General features: G+C 51.4%; 2 protein-coding genes across 4 annotated transcripts; one reads left to right on the forward strand and one right to left on the reverse strand.

The window, feature by feature from the left end:
- Positions 1-192: 192 nt before the first annotated feature.
- On the reverse strand, positions 193-12,373 carry LOC118712149 (orphan sodium- and chloride-dependent neurotransmitter transporter NTT5-like). Its single transcript, XM_036425656.2, is given in 12 exon segments — positions 193-846; positions 1,332-1,494; positions 5,293-5,452; positions 5,599-5,800; positions 6,408-6,594; positions 8,148-8,389; positions 8,543-8,653; positions 8,902-9,077; positions 9,279-9,405; positions 9,594-9,751; positions 10,183-10,342; positions 12,059-12,373. Coding segments are annotated over 12 exon segments (2,235 nt in total). The 3' UTR covers positions 193-612.
- Positions 12,374-17,750: 5,377 nt separating this feature from the next.
- CD37 (CD37 molecule) lies at positions 17,751-22,954 on the forward strand. Of its 3 annotated transcripts, none has more exons than XM_045577155.1 (8): positions 17,751-18,082; positions 18,208-18,280; positions 19,374-19,498; positions 19,588-19,662; positions 20,099-20,203; positions 20,764-21,000; positions 21,546-21,629; positions 21,820-22,164. In XM_045577155.1, exons 1-8 carry the CDS (start codon positions 18,014-18,016, stop codon positions 22,147-22,149), a joined length of 1,098 nt encoding a protein of 365 aa, XP_045433111.1. In that variant the 5' UTR covers positions 17,751-18,013; the 3' UTR covers positions 22,150-22,164. The 3 variants fall into 3 exon arrangements, with proteins under 3 accessions (XP_045433111.1, XP_045433112.1, XP_036281648.1); XM_036425755.2 differs by lacking the exon at positions 21,820-22,164 and adding an exon at positions 22,540-22,954 and having other exon boundaries at positions 17,760-18,082; XM_045577156.1 differs by lacking the exon at positions 21,820-22,164 and having other exon boundaries at positions 17,755-18,082; positions 21,546-21,755.
- The last annotated feature ends 153 nt before the right edge of the window (positions 22,955-23,107 follow it).

The raw sequence follows: 23,107 nt of genomic DNA on the forward strand, positions 1-23,107 counted from the left end.
CTCTCTGTAAAATATCAAAATATATATTTTTAAATATTTAGACCGATGATAGGAGTCCCGTGTCCCATTAACAAGCACATTAATATCCCTCCCATCTTGGCTGAAACCACCACATCCTGGGTTTTTCTTGGCTAAAGGCTAGCCCCTGGATAAAGCAAGTCTAGTCATCTCGCATCCGAATTTGCCACATCAAGGAGAGGGCAGGAGCGCAGGTCTGAATATTTAGCTCTCCAAGGGATGGCAGCCCCCTGAGAGTAAGACTGACTATCTGAGCCATTTATAGAAAATAAAAACAGATCTGTTCACACCCAGTGCTTGGATTGATTTATTGATCAACAGCATTACTCCTCCAGCTCCAGGTTTTGGTTTGCATCACCGACAGTGCGTATGTGTCCACACCGAGAAAGGGGGTGGGGGCAATGACAGTGGCAACAGAGGGGTCTAGGAGGGGGTCTGCAAAGCCAGGTCCCAAGGGCCCCCCAAATAACGCTATATTCTTGGGAACAGAAGGAGTTCTGGGTCCAAGGACATACCAGTTGGTAGTTATGAGTTGCCAGTTCGATCTGCTTCGAAGGATGTGCGATGTCAGGCCACATCAAGGAAGTGAAGATGTCATACAACTGACGGACCAGCAGGTTCACTGCTAGCTTGTGGGGCTTCCGTCGGTTGGTCCTCACTTTTGGGCCTGGAGGATGTGAGAGAGCCATCCAAGCTTCTAGGCTTGAAGGGAGTACCGTGGGTGTAGCTGTACACAGAGTATAAGGGGATGGGGAGGGTGATGACGAGGAAGACGGAAATCATCAGGAACAGCACCCATGATGGGTAGGGTCGATACACCTGTTGTGACTGTGGAGAGATGGGGAAGGGGTTCAGAACACTGAAGCGCCTAGAAGAGGGAAGACTGTGGAAGGGAGGAGAAGGAGGGGAGCCCGGGCAGAGGACTGCGAGTTCAGGGAGCAGAGCATTAGAAAAGTCCCTGGAGCTGAAGCCGGTGTGGCTCAGTGGTAGAACGTCGGTCTGAGGACTGAAAGGTCCCAGGTTCGATTCCGGTCAAGGGCATGTACATTGGTTGCAGGCACATCCCCGGTAGAGGGTGTGCAAGAGGCAGCTGGTCGATGTTTCTCTCTTATCGACGTTTCTAGCTCTCTAGCTCTCTCCCTTCCTCTCTGTAAAAAATCAATAAAATATATTAAAAAAAAAGAAAGAAAGAAAGAAAGAAAGAAAGAAAGAAAGAAAGAAAGAAAGAAAGAAAGTCCCTATGGGCCAAGAGTGGATGGAAAGATCTGGCCCCCGCCCTCGGGGCAGTCCGGGGTCTGGGGAGGGAGGCTCACAGTACTAGAGTCCCAGGCCACATAAGTGAAGTTCTTCATATTTTGGAAAGACAGGATTGCAGCGAACAGGCCCGTCAGCACAGCTGGACACACGCAGCACCACAGCCAGTGAAAGATGGGATGGATGGGGTGGTTCCACAGAGTCCCCAGTTCTGCAAGAAACCTGGAGGAAAGGGCCGCGAGACGGTGGCAGGCCCAGCCCAGCCTGCCCCTTCCTTCGGGGGCGAGGCCGGCCTGACCTGATCGAGCTTACTTAGCGTCTTTCAAATATTCTACCTCGCTTCCAAACTCCTGCCTCAGCTCAGGCCTCCTTTTCTTCTCGTCTCTTCTCCCAACCCGAGAACAAATGGTAACCATTCCTCTCCCGCTCTAAAACCTTTCATTCATTCCAAAAACATGAGTATTGCCGAAACTGGAGTGGCTCAGTGGGTAGAGCATCGGCCTGCAGACTGAAGGGTCCCAGGTTCGGTTCCAGTCAAGGGCATGTGCCTTGGTTGCGGGCTCATCCCCAGTGGGGGGTGTGCGGGAGGCGGCTGATCGATGTTTCTCTCTCATCGATGTTTCTAACTCTCTATCCCTCTCCTTTCCTCTCTGTAAAATATCAATAAAATATGTTACAAAAAAAAAAAAACCAACATGAGAGTATTTAAGATGTGCCAGGGACTATTCTAGGTGCACACACACAGGCCCCAATAAAGTTAACATGCAACCCTCAGGGAATTTTTCTTAGTTTCTTCCAGCCCATCTATCCAGCCTCCTTCAGTGCGTGTTCTCAAACTGAATAAATATACACGTGGGGTCCTTTGGTCCAGACTATTCATCTGTCCAGACTCTGCTCAATTGTCTTCTCCTCTAAGATACCTCCTCTGACCTTCCAGTGCCCCTACAGTAAGGTGACCAGACGTCCCGCCAATATTTTGGCGGGACAGTCCCGATTTTTTAAAATATATATTTTATTGATTTTTTACAGAGAGGAAGGGAGAGAAATAGAGAGCCAGAAACGTCGATGAGAGAGAAACATCGACCAGCTGCCTCCCGCACCCCCACCACTGGGGATGTGCCCGCAACCAAGGCACATGCCCTTGACCGGAATCGAACCTGTGACCCTTCAGTCCGCAGACCAATGCTCCACCACTGAGCCAAACCGGCTTCGGCGACAGTCCCGATTTTTAACGATTTGTTCCGCAGCGTTTTAAAAAAGTCCCGATTTTTTAAAATGCCGCGGGACGCGAGACAAATTGTTAAGAAGCGGGACGTCTGGTCACCTTACCCTCCGGTGCTGCCAGCACCTCTCCTCTGGACTAACCAACTTGTACCGCGATTGCTTACATCTGTCTTCCTCTTTGGACTCTGTGCTCCACCTCCCCACTCCCCCACCCCCCAACCCGCAACAGGAGCTAATTTTAAGTCATTTGTATCCAAGTACTACAAGGCTTTCTCCACACAGAGAAAGTCTCAAGAAATATTTGTGGCCGAAACCGGTTTGGCTCAGCGGTAGAGCGTCAGTCTGTGGACTGAAAGGTCCCAAGTTTGATTCCGGTCAAGGGCATGTACCTTGGTTGCGGGCACATCCCCAGTAGGGGGTGTGCAAGAGGCAGCTGATCGATGATTCTCTTTCATCGATGTTTCTAACTCTCTATCCCTCTGTCTTCCTCTCTGTAAAAAAATCAATATATATATATATATATATATATATATATATACACACACACACACACACACACACACACATATATATATATATATATATATATATATATGTGTGTGTGTGTGTGTGTGTATAAAAGAAATATTTGTGGAGTAAGTAAATGTGAGTGAACTGACTCCAAGAACTACTGTCACCTGCAAACACTGTCCTCTGAGCCTTCTGCCCTTGAATCCTCCCACTTGGATGTCCGCATACCAGCCTGGTAAAAAGCTGGGCTCAGGAATCCCATGTCTGACTTGGGCTCTCCCACTCTCCCACTCCAGTTATAGCTACTAATTTCCGGTCCCTGGCTATTTTGTCCTCTCTCCCCTGATCATTCTTCCTTGAAGAATCAGACCACATCTCTCCATCTACCCCTCTAACACCTAGCCTAAGCTGTTGTTAGCTCCCATTCACAATATTACAATAACTCACTGCTGTTCTCCTTGCTTTGCTTTTGACTCCTCATAGTCTATTCTCCATAAAGCAATTACAGGTATGTTCTTTAAAAATATATATATATTTGTATTGATTTCAGAGAGGAAGGGAGAGGGAGAGAGAGGTAGATACATCAATGATGAGAGAGAATCATTGATTATCTGCCTTCTGTAATGTCCCACCTAGGCATGTGCCCTGACCAGTGATCTCCTGGTCAATGCTCAACCACTGAACCACACCAGCCGGGATATAGGTGTTTGTTTTAATAAATCTGGCCCTGGCCATAGGGTCACAGGTTCCATTCCCAATCAAGGTAAGTACCTCTGTTGCAGGTTCCCAGTCCTTGTGGGAGTGCTTACGAGGACAGTCCATCAATGTTTCTCTCCTCTCTCTCTCTCTCTCTCTCTCTCTCTCTCTCTCCCTCACTCCCTCCTCCCTCCCTTCCACTCTCTCTGGAAATCAATGGAAAAAGTATACTTGGTTGAAGATTTAAAATTTTTCACCTGATTATGTCTTTCCCCTACTCAAAACTCTCTAGTGCCTCCTCTGTCATCCTATATAATGAAAGTGTGATACACGAGTCCACTGAACTGTGGAAAGACTGGTCACTGTGACGTGCACTGACCACCAGGGGGCAGACACTCAATGCAGGAGCTGCCCCTGGTCAGTGCGCTCCCATACGGGGAGCACCGCTCAGCCAGAAGCCAGGCTCACGGCTGGCAAGCCCACAGTCCTGGACTGTGAGAGCCCCGGAGTACGAGAGGGATTTCTGACTGCTGGGCCAGGCCCAGTCCCCGGGGGCCCTCGGCCTGGCCTGTGAGGATCGGCCGAAACTGCTCTCTGACATCTCCCAAGGGATCCCAGATTGTGAGAGGGCACAGGCCAGGCCAAGAGGTCTCAATTGTCTTCGGGAGGGCACTAGGGTGTGTCCGGCCCACCGGTCTTGCCCAATCCCAACTGGCCAGACCCCAGCAGCAAGCTAATCTACTGGTGGGAGTGTCTGCCCCATGGTGGTCAGTGTGCATCATAGCAACTGGTCAAATGGTCAGACTCTTAGCATATTAGGCTTTTATTATATAGGATCCTATTCCGACCTCTCTGATCTCCTCGTTCCTTACAGCCTCCAGGCATAATGCTTCCGTGGTACCGAATGCTCCCTCTCCTTGGAGCACACTTTCCCAGAATCCCATCCGACTCCTTCATTCAGGAGTCTGCTCAAATGTCTCATTGGAGAGGTCTTTCTTGCAATCCTACCTCAATTGACACCCATACAAACTCACACTCTTGATCGTTTTACCTTATTCTCTGATTTTTCTCCTGTCAGTTATTACCAACGAACATTTTTGTTGTTGTTGTTGTTGTTCATTTGGCGACTATCTCTACCACTAGAATGTAAACCCCCTGAGGACCTGTGTGACTGTTTCATTTGAGACTCTGTCCGGGGCCTAAAAAAAGTGCCTGGCACATAGTAAGTATTTAATAAATATGTTCAATAAATGAGTGAATTAAAAGGTTTCGCAGAAGGCCCTAAAGTTGAGGGTCCCTAGTGTCGCTCCAGCTGAGTGAGAATGGAGGCAAAAGGAAGGGGTCAGTTCCCCCAGGGTGGCTCAGTGGTTGAGCATCAACCCATACAGCAGGAGGTCACAGTTCAATTTCTGGCCAGGGCACCTGCCTGGGTCGTGGGGATATTCAGCAGGCAGCCGATCAAGGATTCTCTCTCATCATTAACAATTCTCTCCCTCTCCTTTCCTCTCTGAAACCAAGAAAAATATATTAAAAAGAAAAAAAAAAGAAATAAAGAAAGAGGTCACCCTTCCCTTAGCCCCAAGTGATCACCTCCTGGACCCATAGGCCCAGCTCACGGCCACGTTTTCAAAGATGATAATGAAGATGATGGGGAGGACCATCCAGTAATCAGCCAGCAGTACGATGTAGTAGACGCCTGCAGGTTTAATGAAGAAGGTGCCGCACAGGAACATGAGCCCAAAGAGAAACACTGGAAGAAACATTGAACGTGGATCAAGGTCAGAGGTCTGCCTGGGGGAGGAGGGGCCTAAGCAGGGGTTATTGCCGGGGCTGGCTTAGAGTCTCAGTAAAACCAGGGCCAGTGGGGGGAGGAGGGCCATACATAGGTTGGAGTACCTCTAAATAGCTTTGCATGGTTCCTGCAGAAAGCAAAGGTGTCCTGGAGCGGAGTCAGGACGCTCTGCAGAAGCCCTATCATGCAATTCATCTCCAGGCTCAGCAAGAGCAGGAAGAAGAGAATGGACCAGAAGGCAGACCCAGGGACGAAGGATATGGCTTCAATAAAGGCCAGGAATGCAAAGTTTGGGCCCTCCTTAACCTGTGAAGGGGGAGAAAAGTCCCGAGTGAAAGTGTTCTTGAACGTAACAACTATGCAGATAAAGATATTTTTTTTAAGGTTTAATCTTTTTTTTGATGTTGTTAATGTATTTTTAAAATATATTTTATTGATTTTTCACAGAGAGAAAGAGAGAGGGATAGAGTTAGAAACATTGATGAAAGAGAATCATCGATCAGCTGCCTCTTGCACACCCCCTACTGGGGATGTGCCCGCAACTAAGGCACATGCCCTTGACCTGAATTGAACCTGGGACCTTTCAGTCCGCAGGCCGATGCTCTATCTACTGAGCCAAACGGATTTTGGAGAGATAAAGATATTCTCTCTTCCCTGGAAAACTTCCTAAAAGCCTTGGGTCACTGAGAAAACCCGATCTTCAAGCTGACTCTCAGACAAGGAAAACCAATCCCCCCAGCATTATCCTGGGCCTGCCATTCGGTAAGCTATACTTCCTTGCATTACCAGGGCTGCAGGTTATCCCGGTGTCTCTGGGATTTTTTTTCTTCTTCTGGTGCTCATAAAAGATGAGATTTCTATTTTACAGAAGGCATTAAGGAGCTCTCAGCCCAGAGCGCCTATTGTTACCAACCTTCATAAACTGCTTCTCCAGGTCGCACTCAGTGACGTATTTGAGGACCATGTTCTTGGTGCGCTTGGAAAGCTTGTTCAGCCAGGAGTTGAAGACGGTGGCTGGAAGAGTTTGCATGTTTGAAGGGGGAAAGGCCTCAGTAGGCAGCTTCCCCTCAAGTACCAGTTTCAAGAGCAGTTCGGAATTCCTGGGGATAAAAAGTTGAATCACATAGAACCATCTGGCCCCTTATCTTCCAGAGGAGAGAGGACATCTCTAGCTTCTCATTACTGGTCTAGCCTGGGAGGAAACTGAAATGGCACCCACCTTCGGGGTCATGAAAGGATACCAAGAACAGCCTTTCCTACAGTCTTCCGGGGACTCTGGGGTCCCCGCTCTAGGGATGAAGTCTCTTCCTCATCCTCACCTCTGCCCTTCCCCCCGTTTTATTTTTAAATATATTTTATTGACTTTTTTTTTTTTTTTTTTTTTTTTTTTTTTACAGAGAGGAAGGGAGAGGGGTAGAGAGTTAGAAACATCATGGATCAGCTGCTTCCTGCACACCCCCCACAGGGGATGTGCCCGCAACCAAGGTCCATGCCCCTGACCGGAATCGAACCTGAAACCCTTCAGTCCACAGGCCGGTGCTCTATCCACTCAACCACACCGGTTCTGACCTTTCCTCCCGTTTTAGACTCGTAGGCAAAAGTCAACCTTCGAAGCTTTGCATACCGAGGATGAGGAAGCACTGTGCACTTAGGGGACAGTGCATAACTCTCCCAGGAGGCTGAGCTATGAGAAGTTTCTCGGTCTTTTTTCATCTGAGCTCTGTTGGCCTCTCTCACCTTGTGTTGCCCCCCCACGGCCCTCTGCACATTGTGTGCTGTGGTCAGATTTGACCACTTCCAGTTTCAGGGCTTGCCAGAGCCTTATGCCCAAGACCAACCCACCCCCACCACCGTTCTCCGCTTGGTGAATTCTACAAGTCCTTAGACATCAGCTCGCTGCTCCTTCTCTACTAATGCTTGCCGAGGCTTATAAGTATAGTTTAATCCAATTGTATAAACTAAGAGACTGTATGTTCTTCTGGTGGTTAGTTACCGGTTAGGACGCTGGGGACAAACTCAGCTTAGGTTTGCCTCGTCTAGAAGGCCTTCCCTGACTAGCCGAGGCTTTGTCTTCTGTCTTCCCATCACTCCTGCCACCAGCTATCATGACTTTATGATTGTGATGAAGTATCTACACCCCTTCCCTTCCTCCCTCCAAAACGGGCAACACAATGAAGGCAAGGACTGTGGTCTGATCCACACAGAGCCCTTTCCAGACGCCTGAGGGACAGTTCTCCTTCTTGCCTACAGAACGGGACAGGCTGAGGAGACAATCCAGGCTCACGTCCTGGTGGGGCTGACGTTTGACAGGTGGACTGATACCCCTCCATTCCGGAGTTGCCGGTAAAGAATGACGGCATTCGGGAGCAGAAGGGTGTTCCGAAGGTGTGGTCTCAGAGGCTGTCTGAGACTAACCTTGACTGTTGGCTATGTTTTTGAATTTCTCTGTGGAGATACGCTGAGGTGAGCATTGGCAATCTCTGACATGGAAGAGTCCCAGGGCTAGAACAGGACTCTGAGAGGGTAACCTGCGACAGGGATTCTCTCGTCTCTGTTTTTCACTCTAGGGCACCTGGGTGGAGGTGGGGCTTTGTGGCCTCTGGGTTTTGTAGTTCCCTGAGGCTGAAACTCCCAACTAAGGGGCTGGCCTTACTTCGCAGCGCAGTTCTGCGTGATGATGGTGGCCCAGAAGCCCAGCACACTGAAGATAAAAGGTGAGGAGAGGACAGAGAAGCCCAGGTTGACAAAAGCCAGAATAAACGCATCATTGAGACAGTTGCTGGGCTGGTCCACGTATGAGGAGTAAACAACAGCAGGCCCGTAGCCGAGCCCTAAGGCAAATAAGACTTGCACCCCAGCTTGGACCCACGATCTGAGGCTGTACATACATGACACCTACAAGGGAGAGGTGAAGAATACGGAGAGATGTCAAAGAGGAGGAGAACCTTAACAAAACACAGGGATACAAAGGGATGGAGTGGGGAAAGGATACCAAGAACAGACAACAGGTGTCCTCTAAGGTCTGAGAGGGGAGAGGAGACGATATACCTTCATAAATGTCAAGTATCGAAGCCCGTTTTGTGCCCCGGTCAGCAGTAAACTCCGGACGAAGAAAAGGATTATGTTGATAGTGGTCAATGGTATCAAGACATACTCTACCTGAATTCAGGAGAGGGCATATCAGCAACCATGTACCGGTGGCGGGGGAGGGTCAATCAGCAGTCAGCAGGGATAAAACATTCTGAGCCAGAAATGAGGAGGAATAGAAGGTCGCTTTCAGCAGGGTTCAGGGGCTAGTGGGAATGAGATGCCAGAGGGAGCGGGAAATCAGAAGATCAATGAGTAGTCATGTTAGTTGAGGACGTAAGCGTCTGAGCCTATTAAGGAATCCAAAAATGGAGACTCACCCTCGCGATGCCTCTGATCCCATTAATCATGAAAATGCCAACCAGACACCAAGCAATCAGAAGGGGCAGGAGCAGAGTGACGGCCGGCGGCCCTCTGTCCTCGATTCTGTCCGAGGCCCTCAGGGTCATCCGGTACCAGAAGTACATGGAGGGCGCTGTCCGTGCACATTCGGGATCTGGGGGGATCTGGCTTTGGATTCCCTTGCTAGACAGGCTGACCGTTTCCCTCTTCATTAACCCTTCCCCACCTCCTCTTCCTCTCATTTCTTCTTCCTTCTGCTACCTGCTTCTTCTTTATCCCTCCTCACTCACTCCTTTCTCCTCTTCCAAATCCCCTCCCACCTTTGAGTCCCCTTTCTCTTCCGCCTCCTCCTCACCAAAGCTACTGGCATTCTTCAGCAGAGGACACTGCCGCCACAGGGTGGAGAAGTGGAAGGACTGGCCCAAGTAGAAGAGGATCCAGGCATTGACCACGTTCAAGTACATGGCGGTGATGAAGCTCACCTGCGGGGCCAGGAAGGAGGCGGCAGGAGAGGAAAAGGGGGGACGGGCCAAAGGAGGGGATTTGACAGAGGATTGAAGGAACGAAGGGACTTGACCCATGGAAGTGAAATCAGGGGACCCCTTCCAGGACGAGGGCAGGGATGGGGGTGGGATGTCAAGGGCAAGCCTGGGCAGCCAGGGCTCCTCACCATTAAGCTGCTAAACCCCACACCACTAAACCAAGGGCTAATGACAGCCCAGGAGAAAACGCTATTCTGGCGCATCCTCTGACCAACCGCCATCTCGAGGAAGAGGAGAGGAATCCCGACCACAAACAGCAAGACCAAGTAGATGAGGAAAAAGCTCCCTGTGCAGGGGATTTAAGGAAGGGCTCTGAAGATCATCTGGCTTCTCAGCATGTGGGTTTCGTTGGGAGTTCAGAAAAAGACCTTCCCTACCAGGGACCTCCCTCAGGGCCACAGGCATGAGGCTGTAACTATTTCCACATCCCTTAAAGCCCCAGACGTCCAGCTCCTTGTCCCCCAATTCCCGGAAGACCCAGATACACAGTTTCCACCCCAACCCCAATACAGGCTTCGACCCCACCATCATGTTCAGGTGTCCCGCACCTCGACCCTCTCACCACCCTCGGTGTGCACACAGCTGGCTCCTATCCTGCTCAGAGCACCAAGTCTCCAGCCTCTACAGGTCCCAGAGACCTCGCAGTCCGAGGCCTGGATAAGTAAGTCTGTCTTGCTAACCCTTTGTGGTCCCATGACCCCCGGTCCCCAGACTTACAGCCTCCATTGTGAAGCCACAGGTATGGAAAACGCCAGAAATTGAGTGCCCTCAAGGAGAAGCCCAGCAGGGAGAGGATGAACGTGTCCTTGCTGGGCCAGAGTGGACGGGTGTAGCCGCTCTCACTCTCTTCCTTCTCGAATAACGCCATCGTCTTAACCTGAAACCGGGGAGTTCCCTTTTTAATTACACAATGAACAACGGGCACATACTCTTTCACTAGGACGTGTAGTACGTCACGCCCAGTGGACGTAATTTTATATTATTATTTTTTTTATTTATACTTAATTAAAATAAATGAAATATATATTTTTTGTTTATTTATATATAAAGCACAAAGGAAAATACAAAATTACAAACAAATAGAAAAGAATACCTACAAAAAAATGGAAACATCAAAAATTATAAATTTTATAAAAAATTATAAATTTTATAAACTATATTTTTATTTCTATACACAATAAAAAATATAAAAAGTTAACAATTACAGAATAAAAGCACACAAATAAAATAGAAATATTGAGTTTAAAAAATTGAAATATAGATGTAAAAATTCAAAACTCAACTTCCGTGTGATATATTTTAAAACAATTGTTGATACATAGTGCTACCTTACAATCCGGACACCAGTATGTAGATTCTTTCCTAACACCTTTTTTGTAGCAAACTCGGCATTTCCTGGATTTAGTTTTTCCTATATCGCTTTTCATTTGTTCTGGAAAATGCCTTTCAACTAAGCGTGATGGTTTAGATGTAGAGCTGCTTGTTGATGTCTTTGGGTGGGTTTTCACTATGTTGTTATCTACCAATTTCTCTACACAATCTATCAAAAAAGTGTAATCGATCCAAATGACCTTTATCTTTTTTGTATATAATATATGCATTGAAGCAGCACGTATCAATTAATCATAAATTTTTTTTACCCTATTACGGGCAGCCATATAGGCCACCATAACTCCATCTCCCAAATCTATGCCGCCCATATTCTTGTTATAATCTAGGACAACATTCCGTTTTTCTTGCCTTCTTCCTCTCTTTTCAATCATTGTCTTTTTGTCATTATGAATAGAACTGAGCACCAATACGTCTTTTTTATCCTTCCATTTTAAAACCATAAGTTTGTCTTTGATTCTTACATATGTTCATTTTTCTGTAATTTTTTTGTTTTTATTTCATTGGGGATTCCGACGCTGTTTATCCTCATTGTTCCAACAATGTCTGTATTGTTTTGACACAAGAGTTCAGCCAAATGAATTGACGTATAGAAATTATCTAAGTAAGTCCTATACCCTTTATTCAGTAAGTCATGTGTTAACTTCAAAACAATTCTTGTTGATTGTTTTTCTTGTGGGTAGTTCGAACCATAATTTGTGTCCTTGCCTGTGTATAAAATTATATTTTGTACATATCCAGATTGGCTTTCACTCAACATAAACAACTTCATTCCAAACCTAGCTCTTTTTGTAGATATTGTTTCCAAGATAAATTCCCTTTCCATAATAAAAGAGATTCATCTACGCATACTTCTCGTTTACATACATAAAAACTTTAAAACTTTTCTGACAAATTGATGATTGGATCAATTTTATATGTTTTTTTATTCTATAAATGTTGGAGATATAAAAAATATAAGTAAATAATATATAATACGAAAATAGGTAGGTAAGTGTAAGTACGTACCGGTCACTGCTCACCCAGAACACGTCCACCACTCTCAATAGCGAGATTATACTGATTCCCTCCCTGTCTTAAATTCATGTGGAGACATGTATGGATGACTAATACCTTTGTTTGGAAATATATGTCCCGCCCGTTTCGGGGCGTATTCATACGTCCTACCCGTACGCGATATTGTTTACGTTTGACGTATTTATACATCCCGCTCGGTTAACAGAGTAAGTGAGGATTTCTGTCTCACCGGGGCATCGCCGTTCTCCCAGAAAGAGGATTTGCTAACTTCCTGGCTCTTGCTTCCCTGAGTCTGGACATCCCAGGAATCAGCCTCTGCAATTTGGACATCCAAACCCTGTTTATCGAAGGGCAACAGAGGCAGGTACCCTGTGCCCTTCTCCTCCTGAGTTGGGGATCTTGGAGCGCCCTCTGCAACGGCGGACGCCATGGTTTAATCTTTTGCCTGCGAAGACTGGGCCTCTGTCTCCACTTCAGACACACTCCCCGGAGCAGCTCTCATTTTTTCAAGGGAGGGGCCGCCTTCCCGAGAAGACCTTAAGGACACCGGAAACCAGAGGTTAGGTTTTGAGTTTCAAACTAATCCTCAGCACCCGCTTAAAGCAAACCTTTTATTTCTGCCCCTAACCACCACTGAAATTCAAAGCACAAAATTCTCTGACATGAGTTTTACTTCTTAGAAACGCTTTGGTGCAAGAGTTAAGAGTAGAGATAGAGCCGAAACAGGTTTGGCTCAGTGGATAGAGCGTCGGCCTGCGGACTGAAAGGTCCCGGGTTCGATTCCGGTCAAGGGCATGTACCTTGGTTGCAGGCACATCCCCAGTAAGGGGTGTGCAAGAGGCAGCTGATCGATGATTCTCTCGCATCGATGTTTCTAACTCTCTATCCCTCTCTCTTCCTCTCTGTGAAAAATCAATAAAATATATATTTTAAAAAAAAAGAGTAGAGATAGAAAAGCTAACAATAGTCTGGAATCCCATTCAAGAAGTTTCTAAAAATACTGATGTGTATTCCCTACAGAGGGACATACTATTTTTCGTGGGCTTTTGAATCAAAGAAACTAATTCAACACTAACTCTGTCTTGTGATCATAGGAAAATTGTTTTCCCTCTCTGAGCTTTCTCATCGGTAAAACAGTCAGGTCTCTGTTCAAATATCACCTCACCAGAGGTGCCTTCCCTGCCCACCTATCTAAAATGGTAGCCTACTTATCCACCACTCTCTCCATCCTACCCACTTTTATTTTTCTTCATAGCATTTCTCACCTCCTGATGTGATTAACTATTGATTGGTAGTCTACACTGAGTGGCCAGACTATTACGACCTCTGAACGCATAATATCTGGCCACTCAGTGTGTGTGTGTGTGCGTGTGTGTGTGTGTGTAACACATATACATATTAGAGGCCCAGTGTATGAATTCATGCATGGGTGGGGTCTGGCCAGCCTGGCCAGGGGGAGGGGACATGAGCGGTTGGCCAGCCTGCCTGCTGGTCACTCTTGGTTGAGGGGACAGTTTGCATATTAGTCTTTTATTATATAGGAGGACATACACTGAGTGGCCATATTATTATGCTTTCAGAGATCATAATAATCTAGCCTCTCAGTGTAGCTATTGTCCATCTCCCCTTCCCTCCCCAGCTGCTCTATCCCCAGCAAGAGGATGGTGCTCTATCTCATATTTGGGGCCAGTCTCCTCTCTGCTCTCTGTGCTTCCACCATTCTGATCTTTCCTTGGCTCCTCAAATACTTTATGAGAGAATGGGCAGGGAGTGTGCAGAAAAAGAAAAAAGAACAGGATGCAATGGCTTCACTGATCAAGTCTAAGAAATATTTAAAGAAGAAATTATACAAATTCTCTACAATCTCTTTCAGAGGATAGAAGCAGAGAGAGGACTTTCTAACTCGTTCAACAAGACCAGCATCACCCAGTCGGGGTACATGTCCAGGTTGGGGGCTCCATTCCCAGTGTAGATCGTGCAGAAGGCAGCTGATGAATGGTTCTCGCTCAGCATTGATGTTTCTATCTCTCCCCCTCTCCCTTCCTCTCCGAAATCAATAAAAATACATTTTAAAAGAACAGAAAAATGGCCAGGGAATTAATTAGGAGAAATGCCCTAAGAAAATGCTGTCACGACAGCTAAAGATAGAAAAAATAAGAGTCTCAGATTACCAACACAAAGTCAAATAAGGTGATGACAAAGAGTCCTATAGAGACTTCTTTCACTTGGGTTTTGCTTCCCTTGGTGGGGTGGAGAGGAAGAGAGCGGTAATGACCAGTGTCCCGCCAAAAAGAGAAAGAAAAAGGGAAACTTGTGCTCATGAAAAATATATCCACCTTTCTTGAACACATTCAAAAATCGTATTCCTTGAAACAGTTTGGGGGGCCCTGGCCAGTTTGGCTCAGTGGATAGAGCGTTGGCCTGCGGACTGAGGGGGTCCCAGGTTCGATTCCGGCCAAGGGCATGTACCTTGGTTGCCGGCACATTCCCAATTGGGGAGGGGGGGGGTGCAGGAGGCAGCTGAATCGATGTTTCTAGCTCTCTATCCCTCTCCCTTCCTCTCTGTAGAAAAATCAATAAAATGTATTTTTAAAAATAAATAAATAAAAGTTTGGGGGTGGGAGGGTGGTAAATTGGTGATCTGGCCTTTCGGAGACAGAAGTGAGTTTTGGCAAACTGAGATTCTGGGAACAGGCGGCCTGTGACACCCATAAACCCCTTGGTTTCCGGGGCAGACCGTTCTCGGGAGCTGGAGGGGTCCTGGTTCCGGCCCAACCTGCAGGCTCCACATCGCCTTTCCCGGCCATCACCCTCCTGAGCGCATCGCCCGGAAACGCTCGTCTGCCTCATCCTTGGACCCGCAGCCTCCGCCGAGGAAAGGAAGGAAGGAGCTGCTGTCCGGGTCCCCCAAGGCGCAGGAAGTCCCTGTTGGTCCCCAAAGGCCTGTGATGGGGTTGGACCCCTCTGTCGGGGAACTCGAACCCCTGGCTTCCACCCGTGGGCAGGCCTCGGCATCGCTCCAAGTCAGACTGGACGGGCAAAGGGGCTCCGAGGGAGGAAACAGGGGGGACCTCTGAGGCCCCTCTGGTCCCTCAGTTCCGCAGACGCGGGCGGCCAGGAGGCCCGGCTGTTACACCCCGGGGACGGGGGAGGGAGGACCGGCCCCGCACCCCCAAATCTACGAGCGTTTCTGGGCTCCCGAGGGCCAAGTCGTCCTCACCCTGGCCCTGCGGCCTGGCCACTTCGGTCCCGTCAGTTAGGCGACAACGAGGATCAAGAAGCCCCAACTGAGAAGCCCAGCGACGCCCTCGGGCCCCTTCACGCCTCGAGGCCGGCTCGCTCCACGCGGCACTTCAGTTCCTCTGCGCATGCGCCATGCTCTCCTGGCCCCGCCTCTCCTCGGAGACTCCCACGTGACCAGCAGCCAATGGTGCCACTTCCCTCCCCCTCCCGCTCTCCTGGCCCCGCCTCTCCTCGGAGACTCCCACGTGACCAGCAGCCAATGGTGTCACATCCCTCCCCCTCCCGCCCTTTTCAACTTCCTCCCTCCGTGCACGCGCTTACGCACTCAAGCATGGGCCCTGCGTCTATGCCGCCCACGCATGCGCTTGTGCTTCTCTTGCTGCTTATGGGCCATGGCCGCCCCCCCACACACACACACACAACACACTAAGGACAGAGTATTATTCAGCCGTAAAAAAGGAAATCCTACCATTTGCAGCATGGATGGAACTGGAAGGCATTATACCAGGTGAAATTAGACAGGAAAAGACTAGAACATCAGCCGCACCCCAAGGGTCACAGGTTCAATTCCCTGTCAAGGGCAGGTGCCTGGGTTGTGGCTTCTGGGAGATGGGCAACCCGACTGTGTGTGTGTGTGTGTGTGTGTGTGTGTGTGTTTCTGCCTCTCCCCCTCCCTTGACTCCCTCTGAAAAACAGTGGGAAAATATCCTCAGGTAAGGATTAATAAAGGGGGAAACGTCATTTATGTGTGAAAAAAATTTTATTTTTAATAATAGTAACAGAGTGGAATGGTGGTTGCCAGGGGCTGGAAATGGGGAGATGTAGGTCAAAGGATATAAACTTTCAGTTAAGAATAAATTCTAAGGATCTAACAGTTGACATATGTGTACCCCTTCTATAATTTCCGTAACGCTGAGTACCCCTCGTACTCATGAGAACGCAGAATTAGGTGCAGCTAAGCACAGTGCAGTGCATATCCCCACCAAACTTTTCCCGTACCCCTGGGGGTATCCGTACCACACTTTGGGAAACACTGATCTAACTTATAGCATGGTGCTTATACTTCACTAGAGGCCTGAAGCACGTAATTTGTGCAAGGGGATGGGCCCTCACAGCCCTGACTTCATCCGGAAGGTCATTCAGCTGTCCGGCCTAATTTGCATATTATGCTTTCATTATTATAGATAGTACTGTATACCGTATACTGGAAAGTTGCTAAAAGTACCGTATTTTTCGGACCATAAGACGCTCCGGACCATAAGACGCACCAGTTTTTAGAGAAGGGAAATGAAGAAAAAAAGATTCTGAAACAAATAGTGTCCTAAAATATTTTATGTGCATTAAAACCCAACATCACAGTCATAAACACATGTAATCAACCCTGTAAAGTAAACAGCAGCATTTAGAACCATTTTAGAGCCCGGCAAGCACACAGAGACCACACAGAGCCGGGCAAGTAAAAAAACTTTTTTTTTAAAGTATATGTGTAGGCTATATTTGGACCATAAGACGCAGGGACTTTCCCCCCCCCCCACTTCTGGGGGGGAAAAAGTGCGTCTTATGGTCCGAAAAATACGGTAGATCTTCAGTGTTCTCACCAGACACACAGACCATAGGAGATGGTGAACCTGTTCATTATTTTAGGTTTGGTGACATCCCTGCTTTACGATGGAAATCTGTGAGATGCAGGGTTTGACAAGAGCGGGGAGCCTGTGGGGTGTCAGGGGAGACTTCAGAGGCTGCTAAGTAAGTATGCAGCCCAGGTGGAGAGAGAGCAGGTCCTGAATCCCCAGCTCCGCCCTGGCTCCTCCGGGGCCTCCTCTGGGGCCCCCTGCAGAGGCAGGAAGTGCTGCCTGAGGCTCAGCTTCCGCTCGGGTGCCACTGCCCGGCCACCCCTCTCGCTCCCAGGGACCTTCCCATTGGGGCCTGCGACACTTTCACTTCCCCCAAGTGCCCAGCTCTGCCCCAGCACAGGGTGCACCTGCCCTACACTTGTTGCCAAAAACAGGATGCAGCCTCTGAGAGAGGGGCAGCGACCGAAGCGGGGAGAGTGCTCAGTAGAGAAAGGACAGCCGTGCGGAGACAAGAGGGAGAGGATAGAGACTCCGAGGTTGGGGGAGCAAGAAACCCAGAGTGAGAGGGACAGACATTCAGAGAAAGACTAAGACTCAGGGAGAACCACACTGGTGTGGCTCAGTGGTTGAGCATCTGCCTATATACAGTTTGATTCCTGGTCAGGGTGGGAGATGACGGGGCCAAAGAGTGGTTCTCTCTCATCATTGATGTTTCTATCTCTCCCTCTCTGAAATATATATATATATATATTAAACCCAGAGAGAAATACACACACACACACACACACACACACACACACAAAGGGGGGAGGAGGACATACAAATAAAAAGACTCAGCGAGAAGGAAACAGACCCAGAGAGGGAAGGACGAGGGACCTGAGACTGGGAAGTGGGGACAGGGATGGATGCAGGGATGGCAGAGCCCAGCAGGCAGGGAGGTCAGAGTGTCTGTGAGGTCGGCTGCTGTCCGGGGCCAGCCTGGGGGCCTAGTGCCCCGAGTAAGTGGGTACAAGAGGATGAGGAGTCCCTGAGCCATGGACCCCTGGGAGGAAGGGCCCGGCATGTCCTTGGTGACCACAAATTCCAAGGCCCCTCGGGTACTGGGGTGTGTGTCCCAGGGGGTGGGGCGGGAGCCAGGGACGGAGACAGAATCAAAAACCACCTTGTGCGTAGAGGCAGGGGGCGAGGCTCCACCCCTGGCACTTCCTCTTTCTCTGGGTCCTTCCTTTCTGTCTGTCTCGGCCTCTCCTCCTCCGCTCACGGCTTCTGTCTCCCCGTCTCCCCACTGCCAACCCTCTTCTGGTCACTCACCCCTCCATTCGACGATGGCGGCCCAGGACAGCTGCCTCAGCCTCATCAAGTACCTCCTCTTCGTTTTCAACCTCTTCTTTTTCGTAAGTTGTCTCACGGCTATCCAGCCTGGGCCCCGGGCCCTGCCCTTGCCACCCCAGCCCAGCCCACCTCGTATCCCTACTTGCCCACCCCCATATTCTCCTCTCCTCCCCTCTCCTCCCCCAAGGTCCTGGGCAGCCTGATTTTCTGCTTCGGGATCTGGATACTCGTGGACAAGACCAGCTTCGTGTCCTTTGTGGGTGAGGGGGCAGGGCAGGCGGGGAGGGCCTTCCCGGAACAGCAAGGACCCAACCTCCCAGCAAGTAGCCTCCTGGATCTCCCCTGTCCCTGGAGCCCCCGCTGGTGCTGGTGCCAATTCCGCAGGCAGCTCCCAGGCTCTGCACAGCCTGCCGCTGCCACGCCTCTCCAGGCCTCAGGACAAATGGGTGTGCATAGCACTAAGAACAGTAACAGTCATTTCTTGGGCACTTCCTATGTGTCAGACCTTGTGCAAATGCCCATCAGACCCTCCCCATAGCCTTTCCTGAGATTCAGAGAGGGGGAGTCACATACTGGATGTCACACAGCAAGGAAGTAACCTAGATATAACAACAATAAAAATAATAATAATAATAATAATAATAATAATAATAGGAAAATAGCCGAAACCGGTTTGGCTCAGTGGATAGAGTGTCGGTCTGTGGACTGAGAGGTCCCAGGTTCGATTCCGGTCAAGGGCATGTACCTTGGATGTGGGCACATCCCCGGTGGGAGGTGTGCCGAGGGGGCTGGTCGATGTTTCTCTCTCATCGGTGTTTCAAACTCTCTATCCCTCTCCCTTCCTCTTTGTAAAAATTCAATAAAAAAATATATTTTTAAAAACAATAATAATAGGAAAATAATGGGGTAATAGCCAAACTCCCGATGGTTCCTATTTCATGTGTTTGCACTGTGTTGAGGACTGGATTGAGCGCATCCCTCCCAGGTCCCTCAAAGCCACCCCAGGAAATAGATAGCATCACCTAGCATCACCCCTAGGCCTCAGGGAAGTGAAAGTGACTCATCCGATGTTGGCAGAACAAGGGATGGGGCTGAAACCACTGGGAGTGAGAAGGAGCTGGAGGAGGAGAGAGACCGAGAGCTGAAGGGAGGCAGAGGGACAGAGAATCAGAGAGGGAGAAGAGAATCCGGAAGAGGGGGCAGAGGCTCAGGGTGGGTAGGGTGAGAGGCCCAGAGAAGGGGGTGCCCCAGCGCCCAGAAAGAAGCCCCCAGGACACTGCGGGCGGGGAACGGGCCGGGGGCTGCCTGGTGCCGCGCCCAGAAGACTCAGCGTCCCCGTCTCGCCTCCCCCAGGCTTGTCCTTCATGCCGCTGCAGATCTGGTCCAAGGCGCTGGCCGTCTCGGGGGTCCTCACCATGGGCCTGGCCCTCCTGGGCTGCGTGGGGGCCCTCAAGGAGCTCCGCTGCCTCCTGGGCCTGGTGAGTGCCCGCCCCCTCCATCCATCCCCAGGACCACTCCCCCCTTCCCTGGGCTGGGCTCGGCCTGACTGCTCCGCTCCGCCCCCCAGTACTTCGGGATGCTCCTGCTTCTGTTCGTCACCCAGATCACCCTGGGGATCCTCATTTCCACTCAGAAGACCCTGGTAAGCTTGCCCCCTCACCCCCCCACACCGCCCCTTACCCAGCTAGTGGGTGGACTTGGAGGCAGACAGGGACTGACAGACAAATAACAGAGAAGCAGAAGAGAGAAACAGCCAGGAGGACAGAACAAATACAGACACTGAGAGAGACACAGAGAGATAGAGACGGGGAGAGGCAGAGACCTGCACGGATGGAAGAGGAGAGAGATCCAGAGGGAGGCAGGAGAGAGAAACAGAGGCCCGCAGAGGACACAGAGACCTCGTGAGAAGTCGCGGGAGGTGATGAGAGAAGCAGAGGGACGGTAGGAAAGGGCAGAGGAAGGTTTTGAGGAAGAGACACGGGTGAAGAACCGAGGCTCAGGGACCCCTTGGGTGGGCACAGATGCGGGGTGGGGGGGAGGCAGATGGGGCTCCCGCCTCACTCTCGGCCTCCTCTCAGCTGGAGCGGAAAGTGAAGGACTTCGTGCTGGAGACGATCCAGAACTACCACTCGGACCCGGAGAGGTCCGCGGCCGAGGAGAGCTGGGACTACGTGCAGTTCCAGGTGCGTGAGCCCCACGCCGCCCGCTACCCGGGGGAGACTCTGCCCCAATGCAACCCAGCCTGCGCACCCCACTCTCCACCCCACTCCCGCCCCGCTACCCGGGGAAGCCTCTGCCCCAAGGCATTATGGCCCAGCTCCCCAGCCCCAGCCAGACCCGGGAAAGGCTCCGACCTCTGCCCCAGCGGGACCCGCCCTCACCCCCAAGGCCCCAGCGTGACCCCAGTCCCTGCCCCTAGTGACTCTGGTTCCACGTGAGCCTCGGTTCTCTGGTCACTCTGTGGCCGCGCCTTCCCATCCCATCCACCTGCTCCCTAAGGCTGAAAGCACCGCCCACCCAACTTCCGGTCCAGGGCGTGATTGTGCAGCTTCTCCCCTAGCCCCAGGTCGCCCCAAAATTCGTCTCTCCCATGTTCCCCTAGTGTCCCCTTGACCCCAGCCCACCGCACCCACCCTGTACCATCGCTCGGCCCTCTGCTCCCAACTTGACCTCATACCAATCACCGGCCCCTGATCATCCTGCACCCTCCCGCCCGGTCCCTCTGACCCTGCCCCTCTCCCAGCTGCGCTGCTGCGGCTGGCACTCTCCCCAGGACTGGTCCCGGGCCCCCAGCCTGAGCAACAACGCGTCGGAGTTCCGCCTGCCCTGCTCCTGCAACAACTGGTCGGCAACCAACGACTCGGCCATCCCCGACATGGCCTCCCTCTCCCAGTTCAGCCGGGGCGGGCCCCTGGCGCGGCCCAGGCACAGCGCGGACCTGTGCGCCTCCGACCCCAAAACCAGACTCACCTACGGCGAGGTAGGGGCTGGGGGAGGGGGACCGCACCGTGGGGGCGGGTCTGAAGGCGGGGTGGGGGTCTGAAGGCGGGGTGGGGCTCCGAGAAATAACGGTGCGGCCTGAGCGGCGAAGGCCCATAAGGGGCGGGTTCTTGCCCGAACCAGTTCAGCTCAGTGGATAGAGCATCGGCCAGCAGACTGAGTGGTCCCGGGTTCGATTCCGCTCAAGGGCATGGACCTTGGTTGCGGGCACAATCCCAGTAGGAGGTGTGCAATCCCAGTAGGAGGCAGCTGGTCGGTGTTTCTCTCTATCCCTCACCCTTCCTCTCTGTAAAAAAAAAAAAAAAAAAAAAAAAAAAAAAAAAAAAAAAATCAATAAAATATATATTTTTTAAAGGGGGGCGGGTTCTTGGGAAGGCGGGGCCTAAGGCGGAGGGGAGGACCTGGACCGCTGATGCCTGGGGCGGGGCTAGGTTTGTTTTGAGCGAAGCCCGGTAACTAGGGAACAGGGCGAGAGCGCGAACCCCAGGGAAAGCCCTGCCCCTTAACCTCTCCCCGCTCTCCCAGGGCTGCGCGCGGAGCCTGCAGAAGTGGCTGCACAACAACCTCATCTCCATCGTGGGCATCTGCCTGGGCGTCGGCCTGCTCGAGGTAACGGGGCCCCAGCCTCCCTCCCGATGGGCGGTGCCGCCCCAGGTAGCCCCGCCCCAAAGGCCGCAGCCCATCCATCCTTCCTGCCGCTGCGCCTGGGCCTGGGGCTGAGACCCGGCACCGGGGGGCATTCCCCGCTCTCCACCGCGGGCCTCCCTTTTGTCCGCAATAGCCCTCCGCTTTCCGGCAGGTGAGTGTGGCCGGGCTGAGCCTGCTCATGCCACGCAGCGCCATCGGCCGGAAAACCCAGCCGCAGGCGCCGGGCGCCGCGGGTTCGCGCCCAGGGCCCGGCCTGAGCGCCGCTGGCGGCAACGGGCGCGGCGGCGTGCAGAGCAGCAGCGGGCGGAGCGGCAGTGTGTGGGGTGGCAGGGGCATGGCGGATGCTTGCCCCAACTGGGGGGACAAGGCCCCGCAGGGCAAGCTGCCCATGGCCCAGGGGCCCTGGCCGCTGTGGGAACGAGACGAGGAGCAGCCCGAGGCAGAGGCGGCGGCGGGGAAGCGGGATGGGCCTCCGGAATAAAGGACCCTGGGCTGGCTCCAGATCTCTCTACTTAGACCTGCGCTAGACGCAGCTGGTCTCTCCCCCCCCAAACCTCCCCCACCACCCCTACCTCCCGGCCGGTCCGCGCCTTCGGTGACCTATCCCGTGACCCCCTGGCCTTTTTTTTTTTTTTTTACCCTTAACTCCACCATCCCCCACTTTCCTTATCTTCCCCCAAACTCCCTTCCTGGACCCCATCTTTCACAACCAGGCCCGGTGCTCCCTCTAGCCCCGCCCTACCCAACTCCGTGTCTCATTTCCTTTTCGGGCCCCGCCCCCTGGCTTTCCTCCCTCAGAGCCCCCACCACCCCATCTTCCTCTCATCGCCACCCGCCTCGACCTCTCTGATAGCGTCTCCTCTCTCTGTAGCTCAGCTTCATGACGCTGTCCATATTCCTGTGCAGAAACCTGGACCACGTCTACGACAGGCTCGCCCGGTACCGATAGGCCCCGCCCTCCCCAGGCCCCGCCCTCCCCGAAGCCCCGCCCCCAACCTCCCAGTGCCCTGGGCACTTACTTCCCTGTGGCCTGTAAATATTTGTTTAAGCCCCAGTTCTCCCCTGGCATTGAGCCCCCTGCCTCCTCCCCCCCGCCCCCAGACCCACCCAGGTGTCTGCCTGCCCCACTGCTGTCACCTCTCTTGTGGGTCTTGGGGTTTCCCACCACCAACTTCCGGTCCCCAAAGATACCTCATTTCGGTGACTCATTTGTCAGTCTACCATCGCCCACAAGATTATTATTTCTCACTCAAACTTCAAATAAACCCCCTACGTTTTGGTAAAAATAGCTTTTATCCTCTGTCAAAACACAAACCAACACAATTTGGGGGCGGGAGGGGGTGGTGGTGAACAAGACAGGCTAGCCCTGGCTCAGGTAGAAGAGGGGAGACGTTAAAAAGCTCCCCCCCCCTCCCCCCAGTGCTTGCCCAGCTGAGAAA

This window comes from Pipistrellus kuhlii, unplaced genomic scaffold (genome assembly GCF_014108245.1).
Source record: "Pipistrellus kuhlii isolate mPipKuh1 unplaced genomic scaffold, mPipKuh1.p scaffold_m20_p_84, whole genome shotgun sequence".
Lineage (NCBI taxonomy): Eukaryota > Metazoa > Chordata > Mammalia > Chiroptera > Vespertilionidae > Pipistrellus > Pipistrellus kuhlii.